At 41.8% G+C, this 16,324-nt stretch overlaps 1 protein-coding gene across 7 annotated transcripts in view; it reads left to right on the forward strand.

The window, feature by feature from the left end:
• Nucleotides 1-538: 538 nt before the first annotated feature.
• Nucleotides 539-16,324, forward strand: part of kif23 (kinesin family member 23) — a 43,078-nt gene continuing 27,292 nt past the window's right edge. For all 7 annotated transcript variants that reach the window (XM_080214051.1, XM_080214053.1, XM_080214054.1 and 4 more), the window contains exons 1-7: nucleotides 539-618; nucleotides 10,189-10,252; nucleotides 11,023-11,151; nucleotides 11,238-11,343; nucleotides 12,238-12,374; nucleotides 13,383-13,498; nucleotides 14,814-14,984. In XM_080214051.1, coding sequence (XP_080070177.1) covers nucleotides 608-618; nucleotides 10,189-10,252; nucleotides 11,023-11,151; nucleotides 11,238-11,343; nucleotides 12,238-12,374; nucleotides 13,383-13,498; nucleotides 14,814-14,984 — 734 coding nt within the window. In that variant the 5' untranslated portion in view covers nucleotides 539-607. The remainder of the gene's footprint in view (nucleotides 619-10,188; nucleotides 10,253-11,022; nucleotides 11,152-11,237; nucleotides 11,344-12,237; nucleotides 12,375-13,382; nucleotides 13,499-14,813; nucleotides 14,985-16,324) is intronic.

Consider the following 16,324-nt stretch of genomic DNA (forward strand, 5'->3'; position numbering starts at 1 on the left):
ATTCATCCAATAAAGTGGAACAGGAAGGTCTGATTGACAGGAACAAACCCAATTATAGACGGGAAAGGCTGATGGACAACCAGACTATCCAATCAAATGAAAGGAGCGTTGTATTGCGGCCCAGTCCCAGGGAGGGAACCATCTGATAACATAAAGAAGGGGCTGGTCCTAGTCTGATTGACAGAGCAACATCCAATCATAGCGGGGAAAGAGTCATCGACAGGGCAATTAACCAATCAAACGAAAGAGGCGTCGTGCTAAGGCAAAGAATCGTTCAAAAAATAGGAAGGGGCGGGTCTAGTCTGCTTGATTGGAAACAACCCAATCAGATGCGGGAACCGGATGTTTGACAGGACATGTATCCAATCAGAGGGGAGTAAGGCGGGTTGGCCGGCGGGGGCAGGGATAAGGGACGGACTAATCAGAGGGCCGGTGGGTGGGGCTCGGTGTTAGGGGCCGGGCCAATGGGGAGGCGGGCCAGGTGGCGCGAGGCGCCAATGGGAGGCGCGGGATTTGAACTGGCGGGCGGTTGGCAGGTGGCGGCTAGTCGGGGCAGAGACAGGCGCCGGGGCTGAAGAGAGCTGTGGCTCAGCATCGGTACAGCAGGATGAAAGCAGCGTGAGTACAAACACAGGGACCAAATAAACCCCTTTTCCCCCACCCTATCTCCTCGGGGCCTCGTTTATTTTCGGTTTGTGGCCGTTGGCAGCAGTTTAATTTTTCAAAATTTAAATTTTTCAACAATGTTAATTTTTCAAAAATTTTAATTAATTTTTTTGCCTCCCCAGAAATCAATAGAGAACAGATCTCTGACTTTATTAATAGCCTCTTTTTTTCTCAAAAGCTTTACAAAGTGACGCCAGTTCTTACAGTGTAATTTTATTTGTTATTGGTCTTTTAAACATTTTTTAAAAAATGCTTCTGGGTGTTTGATAAATTCTCTGATATTTGTGCTGTGGTTGTCTTTCTTCTTCCCCCCCCCCCCCCCAATCTTCCTCCCCCACCGTGCCCCCCCAGTCTCGTTGCACTTTGCTGGTCACCAACTTGGGGAATGGTGACTTCAACAACAATTTACACCTCTAGGTAGGAGCAGGCGTGGGCCTTTTGTATACTGGAGCTTGTGTCGCTCACTGAGATCATTGATGGACAATCTGCCACCTATGTGAATCATCACAGAAACTGTAGTGCAGAAAGAATAGAAAGAAATGGGCGGCAAGGTGCCACAATAGTTAGCACTGCTGTCTCACAGTGCCAGGGACTTGGAGTTTGATTCCTGGCTTGGGTCACTGTCTGTGTGGAGTTTGCATGTTCTCCCTGTGTCTCTGAGGGTTTTCTCTGGCTGATCCGGTTTCCTGCCACAGACCAAAGGTGTGCAGGTAGAGTGCATTGGCTGTGTGAAGCTCTCCCTCCGTATTCCCGAACAGGTGCCAGAGTGTGGTGATGAGGGGATTTTCTCAGTAACTTCATTGCAGTGTTAATGTAAGTCTACTTGTGACTAATAAATAAATAAAGTTTGAGGCCATTTAGCCCATCAAGCCTGCACTGACAATCCCACCCAGGCACTGTCCCCATAACCCATGACTCTAGGGAAATTTAACAGTCAATCCACCTAACCTATGCAGCTCTGGACTGTGGGAGGAAACCGGACCACCTGGAGGAAATCCATGCAGACATGGGAAGAACATGCAAACTCCACATGGGTAGTCACATGAGGCTGGAATTGAACTTGGATCTCTGGTGCTGTGAATCAGCAGTGCTAACCACTGCCAATATGTGCTGCCCTTGAGTTATGATTGCAACCCAGGAGACATTTTGTTGACTGTTGCCCCATTCTGCCAATTTCTATCCAAGTTTTTTTTACCTTCCTGTATGACTGAAGTGATTTGCACATAAAGCAAGTGCAAGTGAAGTGCGGTGTGTACTGATTGTTCACAGCATTAACCAGGTGCTCCCTGTGTCCAAAGTGTAAACGTTTATTTTGATTTACCATTTGAAGATGATAGTAGTTCTATTAATGTATAAATGATTAAGCATTTTTTTTTGTACCCCATGAAATATTTGATGTGCATAAGAACATAAGAAATAGGAGCAGGAGTAGGCCACCTAGCCCTTCGAGCCTGCCCCGCCATTCAATAAGATCATGGCTGATCTGTCGTGGCTCAGTTCCACATTCCCGCCCTCTCCTCATAACCCTTAATCCCCTCTCTTATCAAAAACCCATCAACCCACGTCTTAAAAATATTTAGCGAGGTAGCCTCCACCACTTCAACGGGCAGAGAATTCCAGAGATTCACCACTCTTTGAGTGAAGAAGTTCCTCCTCAACTCCGTTCTAAACCCCCCCCCCCCCCCCTTTATCTTGAGGCTGTGCCCCCTAGTCCTACTGTCCTTTCTGAGCGGGAAGAGTCTCTCCACCTCTATCCTATCCATCCCATTCATCATCTTCTACATCTCAATGAGATCTCCCCTCATTCTTCTAAACTCTAACGAGTACAAGCCTAGTTTATTCAGCCTCTCCTCATAGCTCAACCCCTTCAACTCTGGCATCAGCCTAGTAAACCTCCTCTGCACTCCCTCCAAGGCCAAAATATCCTTGCGTAAGTACGGCGCCCAAAACTGCACACAGTACTCCAGCTGCGGCCTCACCAATGGCCTGTACAGCCGCAGCAAGACCTCCCTACTTTTATATTCAATCCCCCTCATTAAATGTATTAATTTTGTTTATGGAGTCACGGTTAGTGAACAAGCCCGAGTTCAATCTTGCGAACCACTGAGATGGAGAGTCACTCATGCAGCCCGCTCATTAGGCCAAGTTGCCCATCACTGATCTAGATCTTGGCTGGTTTTCCACCGCCATGTCATGTTGTCCCCATGTCCCTTGATATATTCACTCCCTGAAAGTTGCTGATTGAGCCTCTGCAGTAAACAATTGTAAAGACTCATTGTCCTCCAAGTGAAGGAATTCTTCCTGTTCTCAGTCCTAAATAGTCTGCCTTCATTCTGACATGCTGTCCTCTGGTTCTAGAATGTCCCCATCCCCTCTCAGTTAAAGGAAGCAAACATCCTTCCTGCATCTACTCTGTAAGAATTTCACAAACTTCAATGAGATCAACCATCATTCTTTAAAATTCTGGGGGCTACAAGCTCAATCTCATCCTCCCATCCCAGGGTACAGACTGGTGAACCTTTATTGGACTCCGTCAATGGCAAGTATATCCTTGGGTAAAGGAAGCTAAACTGCACAATACTTCAAGTATGTTCTCAAAGCTCTGTACAATTGAAGTAAAACAATTCTGTTCCTGTATGCCTATCCTCTTGCAATCAAAATCAATATACCATTTGCTTTGGTGGGACCTGCACCTGCACGTTAGCTTTCAGTGACTTGTGAACAAGAACACCCAGGTCTCTTTGGACATCTGCATGTCTCCATCTTGATTGAAGAAATATTCTATATGCCTTTTTTTCCTGCCAACAAATGAATTTCACACTTTTCCACATTATATTCCATCTATTGTGTTCTTGCCTACTCGTTTAGCCTGTCTCGACCCTCTTGAAACCTCTTTGCGTCTTTAGTACTTTTAATGTGCTGAAATGTCCCACAGTGCTTCAGGGGACTGTTTCAACACAGTGTCTCGTGGTGTGAATTACAGCTGAGCATTTAACTGCCTCCTATTGAAAACTTTCTTGCTAGTTCCCCTTTTTAGGATAAAAATAAAGAACAATTTCTAGTTTATCAGCATTCATTTGTGTAACACTTTTCATGTAATAACATTTCAAGGTGTTTCACGGGAGCTTTTGCTAGAAAACAAAATCTGACACCCAGACATGTGGCATACTGGGGCAGGTGACCAAATACACAATCAAGGAGTGGTAGAGAGGTTTAGGGAGGAAATTCATTTGATTTTAAAATGAAAAGAGTGAAATAATTGACTGGTATAAAAATGGCTGGGGTATTGTTTAATTCTGGACAGCATACTTCAGGAAAGGTGTCAGGGCCTCACGAGAGGATGCAAAGGAGATTTGTGACTTATACCAGAGTGGAGGGTCATCAGTTATGTGGCGAAGTTGGAGGTTGTTCTCATTGTAGCAGAGAAAGTTGAGGAGTGATTTGACAGACATGTCCAAAGTTGAGGGATTTTGAAAGATTAATGAGGAGAAACTGTTTCCAGAGGATACATCTAAGGTCATTGGCAAAAGAGTTGGAGGAGAAATGAAATAATCTATAGTTTCATCAGATTCTAGACATTTCCTGCCACAATTTGTGACTAGTTGGGTTTTGTCAATGGCACTCTTTGTCTCTGGGTGGCCGATTCTGTTTTTTGGAAGTTGGGGTGGGGGGGAGGAGGCTAAGTAGGTTCCACTCTTAAGTTGGAAGTGATCTGTCATAAGAAAGATTCATTTGCATTAATATGACATTTTTCACAATCAGACATCTCAAATTGCTTTATTGCTACTGAAATACTTTGGAAGAGTATTCACTGTAGGAAACGTGGTACTTAATTTGTGCACAGCAAACTTCCACTGATATCAATGTGATAATGACTAATTTATCCTCAGTGATTTTGATTGAGGGATAAATATTAGCCAGGACTTTGGGGAAAGCTTGACTGATCTTTTTTGCAATAGTGAGGGCAGATAGGACCAAAGTTTAATATCGCATCAAAAATCCAGCGCCTTCACCAGAGAGAACTGCGCTGGTGTCAATCATGATTGACAAAATAAAGGAACACATGGTGAAGAGAGCATTAAATTTGAATGTGGACAGTTAGCATAGCTGAGTTTGGTTCAGTTGGGTTGTCAGTGCAGAGGGCAAAGACGTGCTTCTTTTCTACTTCAGCCTCCAATATTTGGTGAGTTTTCTTTGTCTCTAAGCAAGGTGAATGTGACTTTCCATTTATCTGTTATATTAATTGACTAATTAAATGTATAATGTTGACAAAAATGTCAAGGCTGAAGATTTGCTATGACTACAACATGTGGGAATGTATGGAATGCACTGCAAACACACAGCCGTACCTACAGAATGTGTCTGCAGCTTGCTAGATTTTAGCTAAAGGGTTGCTGAGCTGGAGTCTGAGTTGCAGACATTGCAGGCCATCAGGGAGGATGAGTTATGTGAGCAGTTTGTTCCAGGAGGCAGTCACACCCATTATGTTTGGCAGGATATGAGTTGGTCAATGGTCAGGGACAGGAGGGCATGATTATGAGTCAGGCATGATTGTGAATCTGGCAGCTAAGAGGAATCAACATGTTGTGATTGCGGACCCTCAGCCCCTATCTTTGTCCAACAAGCATTGGTGCTTGGTACACGTGGATGAGGAAAAGCAGTGCAAAGTGAATGAATTACTATAACACCATTGACTTCCATGCTAAGTTTGAAAGTGACATTCTCCAATTGGAAGAATCTTAAAACTTAAAACCAAGGCATGGTGTGACAGGGTAAATAGTCTAAATAGTATGGTGGCAAACATTTGCAATTCCAAACTTTCAACAAAAATTCAATCCATTGAAAAACAAAAAAAAGATAAAAAGGGAAGAAATAAAATTGAGAAGAATGCAACCAGCAACAAGACAGCAGACTATATGAAAGGAAGAGAGCAGCCAAAATAACATCAGTCCCTGAGAAGGGGACTGAGGAAATGTTTAAAGTTTATTTATTAGTGTCACAAGTAGGCTCACGTTAACATTGAAATGAAGTTACTGTTGAAATTCTCTAGTCACCACACTCCAGCGCCTGTTTGGTGCTGAGGGAGAATTTAGCATGGCCAAGGCACTGAACCGGCATGTCTTTTGGACTAGGAGGAAACCAGAGCGTCTGGAGGAAACCCATGTGGACACAGGGAGAACATGCAGACTGTGACCCAAGCCGGAATCGAACCCATGCTCCTGGTGTGAGGCAGCAGTGCTAACTACTGTGCCGCCCCACCATGGCAGAGACGTTAAACAAATATTTTGCCTATATCCACAGTAAAGGCACAAAGCTTCGTACCAGAAGTATATGGTAACCAAGGGGCTAAAAAGAGTGAGGATATTAAGAAAATTAATACCAACTGAGAAACCTAGGGACTGAAGTACTAATGAACCTGAAGGCTAATACCCAAGGGTTCTAACAGAGAGCTGCAGAGATAGTGGACGTGCTAGCTATGATTTTCCAAAATTTCTTAGATTGGCATCCATAGACTCTGTCTACACTTTCTGTTGCCTCAGAAAAACAGCCGATGTGATTAAGGACTCCAGGCACCCTGGATGTTCTGTTTTCCATCATCTTCCATCAGGAAAAAGATACAGAAGTCTGAGATCACGTACCAACTGACTCAAGAACAGCTTTTTCCCTGCTGCTGTCAGACTTTGAATGGACCTACCTTATTAAGTTGATCTTTCACTACACCCTAGCTATGACTGTAACACATTCTGCACCCTCTCCTTTCCTTCTCTCTGAACGGTATGCTTTGTATAGCACTCAAGAAACAATACTTTTCACTGAATACTAATACATGTGACAATAAATCAAATCAAAAATGGTTCCATCAGATTGGAAATTGGTAAATGTTAGACTACTTTCTAAGAAAGGAGGAAGACAAAAACAGTTTGTCTATCATTTGCTGGGAAAATACAGAATTCTATTATTAAGGAAGTCTTAACAGTGCACTTTAAAAACATTGTTTCATTTGAACAAGTCAACATTATTTTACTACAAGGGACATCCTGTTCGACATCTTAGAACTTTTTTGAGGATGTAACTAGTAAGGCTGATGTAGGGGAACCAGTAGATGTGGTATACTTGGAGTTGAACAAAGCTAATAAGATGCCACACTAAAGGTGTCAAGATAAGGTCCCGTGCAGTTGAGGTAGTAGCATGGATAGAGGATTGGTTAACAGCAGAGATTGGGCATAAACTGTTCATCTTGATAGAGGGGAGAACCCAACCAGCAACAAGACAGCAAATTGTAAGGACCTTATACAACTATATGAAAGGAAGAGAGCAGCCAGAATAACATCAGTCTGTTAGAAGGAGCGAAGGGGAATGAGAAAATGTTTTAAATTTATTTATTAGTGTTACAAGTAGGCTTACATTAACACTGAAATGAAGTTACAGTTTAAATCCCCTAGTCTCCTGTTTGGGCACGCTGAAGGAGAATACTGTTTGGACTGTTTACCCAGTCACCCCATGCTTTAGTTTTAGTGGGAGTGCTGCAAGGATCATTGTTGGGTCTTTGGCAATTTGCAGTCTGTATTGGTGACTTGGATGAAGAGACAGTGGGTAATGTATCCAAATTTGATGCCAAGCTAGGTGGGATGGTAAGCTGTGAGAAGCTGCAAAGATATATCAGTGGGTTATGTGAATGGGCAACAAAATGGCAGATGGGGCATAATGTAGGGTAGTGTGAAGTTATTCATTTTGTAAGAATAAAAAAGCAGAATATTTTAAATATATGAAACTTGTACGTACTTAGGTCAAAGAAACTGGTGTGCTCATATGCGGATCACTGAAAATTAGCATGCAGTTGCAGCAAACAATTCAGAAGCAAATGGCATGTTTGCCTTTATTGCAAGCGGATTAGAGTAGTGGAATAAAGAAACTTTGCTACAATTGGACAGGGTTTCCACATCTGGGATATTGTATGCAGTTTTCAAGATATAATTGCATTGGAAATGATTTGGTGTCGGTTCACTAGATTGTTTCCTGAGATCAGGATATTGCCTTATGATGAGCAATTGAATGAATTGGGCTTGTTGTATTCACTGAGTTTGGAGGAATGAGAGATGATCACATTCGGAGTTTCAGAATTTTGTAGGTTTCATAGATTTGTTTCTGTTGATCAGGGAATTTAAAACATGGGGGCACAGGTTCATTGTAACAGGTCGCTCATTAGGGCTGGGATGTGGAAAGATCACATCGATAAAAGGGTACTGAATATTTGGAATTCTCTACCTGAGGATTGTGGATGCTACATTACAGAATATTTTTTCTCTTGGGGACTTAAGGGGTATTGGGAGTGGGCAGGGCAATGAAGTTGAAACCAAGATCAGCTGTGATCGTATTAAATACTGGAGGAAGCTTGATGGGCTGTATGGTCTACTCGTGCTCTTATGTCTTCTAGTCTTCTGATTTTGGTGTGAGAATTTTTGAGTGGAGATTTGAACCTGTAACCTTTTTACTTGGGATCGAGCATGCTTCCAGCGGGGCCAAAACAGCATTTCTGATGGTTTCGTACATCAGTGCTGTGTTCTATATGTCCTCTGTACTCTGCAATGCAACAAAAGCCGGTACTAGGATTCACTAAGAGGGTTGTTCTTCCGCTGAAGGCCTGAGCAGTAAATATGAGCTCACTGGGGAAGTAGCCACTTGTGCTGAGATCATTCCCACATCTTCCAATTGGCCTAGGGTGGTGTTTCTGGATTGTTGGGACCCAGATATAGTCAAAAGGTAAGATGTGAATGTATGTGCCTTGTGAACAGTTGCATGTGAATATGGTTTGTTCCTCTGGAATCCCTGACCTTTGAAAGTGCTAGTTTTAGCAGTACCAACAATCCAGGGTCTTATTATTTTTAAAAAATTCTTAATGCTACAAAGCCAATATACAAAGCAAACCAGGCGAACCCTTAATCCATTTCCTTGCTTGCTCCAAAAACAAATTCAAATTCAATTCCTTTTGGAGTGCCCAAAAGAGGGACATGCAAGATCCAAGCTGACAAGAAAAAACATCGCACCCGAGCTTGGGCTTCATCTGACACTTGGCTTTGCCAGGGTGTTGCATAAATGGATGTCACTAAAAATCAAGGCCTTCTCTTTCCCAGGGTTTGATCTCTTGAGTGTTTTTCCTTCAGTGTCATGAGGGTTGTGTTTCCCATTCTGTCCCTTTCTCCCTTTGATGTATTCAGTTTCATTAGAAAAATAATGAATATAAAAGAGAATTTATAGCTTTTTGATTTTGAAAGCACGCTAAAAACTCATGAAAATTACTCTATCTCTGTCATTTGCATTGTGTACAAAGTGAAAGTTAATGCTTTGACACCCCACCACCACCATCCACCCCAAAACATCATCTACATGACAGAGATGTGTTGAGGCCGTGCTGTTAGTAGAATATAGAAATAGATGTGACAATGCTTTATTAACAGTCTGGGAGCAGGTATTGGGATACACAAATAATTGTCTGAGATGAACTTGTATTTGTTGTCAAATTCAGTTACAGACTTTTGCTGGTATCCTATGATATGCTGAGGGAGTTGGAAGTTATTTCATTTTAGCATGCCATTGAGCCCTCCATAAAAATGATTTGTATTTAGGCATGTAATACGTTATGGAATTTACGATGACATTGGGATTAAAACTTAGTCAGGTAATTTAATATATCATCTGAATCTATGATACGGCCTTGCAACGATCTCTAACTTAGAAATTGCAATGACAAATAATTGAAATTTCCTATTCCTGTGGGTGATTGGCTTTTGTTTGTGGCTTCATGCTAAGTAAACATTTTACTTGGGTAGCTTCCTGTTATAATGGTGCCTTTGTGTCAGATCAGCTAAAACATTTGACTTGGTGATTTTGAACACAATAAAATATGAGGGCTATTAACTTGCCCATTGAGGGTTAGCTCTTAATAACTTCCTCGTTTTAGCATTCACTTTTAACTTGATTACTGTTTTATTTTACTATGCTGTCTGGTAAATGATTACAGAGTTTAAATGTCCGACAAGTAAATGAAATTTTGATGTTTTCGCTTTTCATTCTTTGGTCCTACTTTCAATGTTTACTTTGAAGCTGCTTTAATAACTTCAGACCATGAACGCGCTCCTCTATTTGGATCGTTTTTAATTTTTTTTCCTTAACGCCCTCACCCCAGAGAGCCATCTATAAGTTGTTCTTGTGTTTTGCTTTCACTGAGCTCTGTTCCTTGTTTTGTTATTACTTTGGTCTGTTATCTTGTATTTATGCCAGTATTAGTGCCTTCCTTTAATCTTTAACACTCCCATTGTCACTTGATCGTGACAAATCTCTCTGGAACTCCCACCTATCCCTGACCTTTTTATTTCTACCTACTCCACTCCACTCCACTTGAACAGTATAAAATCCCAACATATTTCAAACTGTCTTCAGCTCTGAGTCATAGAAGCTTGAAGCATTAACTTTGTTTCTCTTTCCTGAATGCTGTCAGACTAATACTTTTTTTAATACTGACAGGCGGATCCAGACGCCCAGAAGACCATTAAAGAAACCATCAAATAACCTCAAAGACCCAGTTGGTGTAAGTATCAACAAAGCTTTTGTTTCAAGGGTCTAGTTAGGGAATATTTCATGCAATGTGCTTGTTTTGAAATGAATGCTACCTATAGTAGTGAAGGGTTTTAACGAAAGGCTTTTGAGTTAATGTGTCATAAGAACTTAAGAAATAGGAGTAGGCCATCCAGCCCTTCGAGCCTGCCCTGCCATTCAATAAGATTATGGCTGATCTGAAGTGGATCAGTTCCACTTTCCTGCTTTCTCCCCATAACCCTTAATTCCCTTGTCTATCAGAAACCTATCTATCCGTGACTTAAATATATTCAGCGAGGTAGCCTCCATCACTTCAACGGGCAGAGAATTCCAGAGATTCACCACCCTTTGAGTGAAGAAGTTCCTCCTCAACTCCGATCTAAACTGCCCCCCGCTTATTTTGAGGCTGTGCCCTCTAGTCCTGCTATCTTTTCTAAGCGGGAAGAATTCCCGCTCTACCTTCTCTACCTCTACCCTATCTATCCCCTTCATCGCAATATATTTTCCAATGTCACACAAGTCTCCATTTAAACCAATGCATTTTTTTAACTTATTTTGACATTTCACTAGTTTGTGTGATTGGCAATTCATGGAATTCTGAATTGCTACAACTGTTTTGGGGATCGCATTTCACAATTCAGTTTGTTTTTTTTTTAGTCTCTTGATTGTGTTGGGTGTGATTTCAGTTTGACAATATGCTGGATTTCAAAACTTTGCTTTGAGGGAAAAACACTGATTCTCACCATTTACGTTGGTTGCCAGGTTTATTGTCGAGTCAGACCACTGACCGTAGAAGATACAGAATGTTGTGTTGAACTTATCAGTAATACCACAATACAGCTTCATCCTCCGGATGGGATTCGAGTCAACAGGAATGGCGAGTTCAAAGAGGTGAAGTGGAATATTAAATACTCATTCATTTTTATTTGTAAAACTGATGTCTGTGATGCTAAACGCACTAATTTGGGTTTCTTTAGATGCAGTATTCTTTTAAAGAAGTGTTTGGAGCCTTTACAACCCAGAAAGAACTATTCAATGTCGTTGCACGACCCCTTGTGGAAGATCTGATTCATGGCAAAAATGGTATGTAAGTGTTTTTTCCAGTGGGAAAAACGATAAGCTTCCTGCTGGGAGGATCGGTGTGATTCAACTTGCCAGTTTCACACCAAATGCTCTCCCCTTAAGTCCTGGCATTGCCAAGTTGATACTGCTAGGATGCCAGCAGGTGGTGCCAGGGCGTGACTCAACCATTTCCCTGCCCACGTGGGGGCATCAATGGCCTCTCAGCCCTTGACACAGCCATCATGACTGAGGGGAAAACACTGATTTTCTGCATTTGGAAAGCAGTAATGATTGGCGCTGGGTTCTCAGTGCCTCAAGTCTCAGAGAATCTCAGGAGCAGGGAGAATCTTGTTTAAGCTGACACATTGTATTTAGATAATTATTTAAATAGGCAAATCTGGTGCCCACCAGATTTTGTCGGTGCTCTGATGCAGGGATAATCCCAAAGGAGTTTCTCCCCAGCACTGTGCAGTAGCCCCTCCCCTGTGATTCTCCAGCCCCAGCACAATCTGCAAATGGGCATTTGGGGCTGGAACATTGTCTCCCTTGACTCCAGGAACAAAGCAAGGTCTTGGTGTAGAAAGCAGTTAACACAATTTACCGTTGTAATTGTATCAAAAGCCATTCCAGCGTTAAGCTGTCTAAATTAAAGTTCTGGTATGCTCATATGTGATTTAACTCAACATTGGAAATGAATCATCTAATACACTGAACCAGACTTCAAACTTTTTAGACTGAATGGAATGGGTATTTGGTGAGAGTGAGTGATAACTGTTTACAGCTTTACTATGCCACGTCAACAAATAGAGCAATGAGTTTTATTACTGACACCAGAATGTGGGGGTATTATCTGTCCCGTGTGAGTGGGAGGCAAAAGTGTTGCTGTGCCTGAAGTCAATTTTTGCTGTCTGTCAGGTTTGCTGTTTACTTACGGTGTTACCGGAAGTGGGAAAACGCACACAATGACTGGATCTCCTGGAGACGGTGGCCTTCTGCCCCGTTGCTTGGACATGATTTTTTGTAGCATTGGACCATTCCAAGCGAAGCGATACGTAAGTATTAATAGTGTTGACATGATTCATAACATCATGCTCAGCAAAATTAAATATAATAAGTTAATGTAAGGCTGTATTTCCTTGAAAGACAAGTCTTACTAATTTTAATTCATCTTGCGAAATGTTTGGTTTTTTGACAGGTGGCTGCCTTCAAATTGAAATGTTTGCACTCTTGGGATTGAAATACTGTCCACTTGCTATTAATTATGCTTTGTTTAAATCGAGCACAGCCAGTTGTACAAGGTTTCTACTGCTCAACACAATCAGCTGCTACATCAGTGTAAACTCTTGCCATTCTAGCCTTGCTTTCATGAGACGTAGTCGCCTGGCTCACACCCACTGGCATTAGTTTGCAAAATACCGCATTCCATTCAATAAGAAGTGCCTAAAAATCATGGAAAGTGAATTGGATACGAAATGCATATATGGCCATTGATTTGTTAATTACTGAGTTGCTCATCTAATCCCCTCTTAAACGCAATGATTGTGTGCTGGGATGCACGGACATGAAGATGGGATTTGAACAGATTTATCCGATGCCAAACTAGATATAAATGATAGACTGAAATGTCTCCACTGAAATTCAACATTGACAAAGCAGTGCTAAATCTGAATTCAATTGCAGGGGCCAAAGTTCTCTGTACTCACTCTCTAAGCTCCCTTTTATGTGTTAGTTTCCTTTTGTATGTAACCTATCTGTCGGGTTATTGTTCCTGGCTGTCTTCACAAATTGGTGTTTGTATCTTTACACTGCCATCTGGGCCTCTTGTGATAAGAGGATCAACGTCTATTGGTGATTCTTGTTTCACCTAGAACCGCTTGCTGTGTCTCCTGACCTTGCCAAGTAGATGTATGACTTAGGTTCAGCACCTGAATTACATATTTTGATGTTGGAACAACTTGTTAGGTGCTTTTACTTAAGAGGTGATCCCACCAAAAATCATGTCCCTGTGTAAAAGAATAAAAAGCTTTAAATGACTTTGGAATTGTGTCTGCCACCTGCAGGTTTTCAAACCAGATGATAAGAATACAATGGAGGTGCAGGGAGATGTTGATGCCCTGTTGGAGCGTCAGAAGAGAGATGCCCAGATTTCTGCAACTCCAAAGAACCTGCCCTCCAGGTAGGTGCCTAACATGGAAGAATTGATGGGTGAAATATGATGAGTTGCTGGATGTGATTTTTCCCTTTGGCAAGTGGGATTTTTAGCTCTGAGAGCAACTTTGTAAAATTTAAATTCTGCTGAGCACTGTCTTCTGCAAAGTCTGTATAAAATTTCAAATAACCATTAATTCAATATACATGATTTGAATGAAAAGTAACTGTATAAGGCTGGGGAATTATTTGATTATTTTACCAGGTGCTTTTCCAGATCCAGGAAGAAACCTTTGGGCCTATTCTTTCCTGACTTCCCAATCCCTTCTCAAACCATGATTATCTCCAAGCCCCTGTTCTCCACTTGCCTTAAGCAGGGGAACATTCCCTTGGACACCCAGAGGCCAAAATCCCAACCCTATCAAATGGCACATACCGATTCCTGCTGTGATCGGGCAGGGATCCCGCTGGGATTGAGCAATGAAATTAATCCTGGCAGTTAAAATCTCCTGGGTTGCACAATGGGGATGGATGTTTCCTGCTTTCTGCCTTTAGTTAATATCTAGGCTTCAGCGTGTGCTTAAAGTTCAGGTTTTTTATTTTTAGTACGTGGGAAGTTAATTTTACTGCAGTTGGGGATGTGGTGGAAATGGGAAGGAATCCATCAGAATAACTTAACCTTTCTAGCATTGTGGCCTTTTGTATTCCAGGATTTAATCATAGGAATGTGTGGCTTTGCCTCAATCATTTTATTGCTTTTTGGAAATCTAAATACCCCAACTCCCTGATGCAGCAGAAGTAGCTCAGATTTGATATATTTTCTGCTGTGTTAGTTGATTTCAATCAAGACACTGTTAGGGTTTTTATACTATCACCCTCAGTTGAATGCTTGCTGCAATGAAGACGTCTAGCAAAGATCAGATCAGGTTTAGGTGCAACTATTGAGTAAGTTAGTCAACTCATTCATCTTGGTTCGCAGACATGATGTCCACCTGGGTGATGCATTAAGAGGGAATCCATAACACCAGCACTGTTAGAAGTCCAGTCCAATGCCAGCATCTCCACGTCATGACCAGCACTGTTGCTTAACTCTGTTATATTATAGCCAAATTTATTTAAGACATTCTTACTTAAGGGTTTAAAAAAAGGGGGGTCTTGGACAAGTTGGGCCAAAGGGCCTGTTTCCATACTGTAAACCTCTATGACTCTACTTTTGAAAAAAGCATATAAATCTTGCATAAATGTTTAATAGTCATTTTAAAAAATGCTGGTATACATTTTTAATGATCCCAGTAGCTGTATCGAGTGTGTAGTTAAGTTGTTGGAACAATTCATTTACACAGGCACAGAATGGATCCAGAGTTTGCTGATATGATCACAGTGCCTGAGCACTGCAAAGCTGAGGGAGTGGACGAAGACAGTGTCTATAGCCTGTTTGTTTCTTATATTGAAATCTACAACAATTACCTTTATGATCTTCTTGAAGAAATTCCACCAGATCCAATTAAACCAAAGTAGGTTGCCTTAAGATTTTTTGCAAGTGCTGTTGATGTTTCGCTTGTTTCTGGCTGCATGTTTCCTGAATCTGCTGTGTTTAATAAAATTGAGTGATATGTTATCAAATTAATATAGTGGGGTGGAGGGATGGACTGGAAACAAGCTGTTTTCCCAACAAGAAAAAGGGAAGGGAGTGTTTCATCCAAGGTTGTTAAATGTGTCGTAGCGTCGGTTTTTCTAAGCACTGCCAACAGGAGTGAGAAGCAATCTGCTTGCCCTGCAGGATGCAAACGTTACAGAGGGATCCAAGAAATGATGGAAGGTAAGTAATTTTTTTCTTGTCTAATACTGAAATGTGAGAATCCATAACCAACGTTGCCTTAAATCTGAAATGGTCCTCAAATTAATATCAGAATTTAATATCAAAAATGTGTGATGTCTGAGGCTTGGTGTGAATTTTGACCAGCTGGCCAGTTAGTGGCCTAAGAGTCAATTAAGAATAGTGGGCAGGTTGCAGAGGTTGGAGGGTCACGGGGAGGCCATACAGCAATGAAAGGTCAGCAGCCCATCTGTCAGTGGTGGGAGCTACCAATATACATAGGAGACATGCCCTGACTTTTGAACCACAGCTGCTATTAAGAAGAAGGAAGCCCTTCAGAAGGGGCCTGATCCATTTTGCAATTGAGATTTGGGGTGTTAGTATTGGTTCCTCTGCTCCACAAAGTTTGACACCAGGAGGCTGCCTCTCTTGGGCATGATTCTGTGTTGGGGGAGGGTGTTGTTGATGACGATGACCTTAAATTCCAGTCAGTGTCTGCACCATGCCCCTTTTCTTAAACATATAGGTCCTTTTTGGGGCTTTAACTGACTACTCACCATTTGCAGACAGGTAGCTGTCAACCTCCACACCAAGGTTCAATTCCTGGCTTGGGTCACTGTCTGTGCAGAGTCTGCACGTTCTCCCATGTATGTGTGAGCTTCCTCAGAATGCTCTAGTTTCCTCCCACAGTCCTAAGATGTGCTGGTTAGGTGAATTGGCTGTGCTAAATTCTCCTTCAGTGTACCTGAACAGGCGCCAGAGTATGGCGACTAGGGGATTTTTACAGTAACTTTGTTGCACTCCGAATGTAAGCCTACTTGTGACTAATAAATAAACTTTACGTTAAAAAACTTGCAGCTAGGGTTGAACATTTGACATTTGGTTTCTGGACTTGTGTTGGAGTTTAATTGCATTGATATGTTCTTGCAAATTTCACTTGTGTGCTTTCACGCATACTTTGGCTTGTCTTCTAAAGGGATTAACATTTAAATTTTGCAGAGGGAGTTGGGATGAGCATGTTAAGACCATATGTTGTAG

The sequence above is a fragment of the Carcharhinus amblyrhynchos genome, chromosome 28 (genome assembly GCF_965287045.1).
Source record: "Carcharhinus amblyrhynchos chromosome 28, sCarAmb.v2.hapA, whole genome shotgun sequence".
NCBI classification, from domain to species: Eukaryota; Metazoa; Chordata; class Chondrichthyes; order Carcharhiniformes; family Carcharhinidae; genus Carcharhinus; species Carcharhinus amblyrhynchos.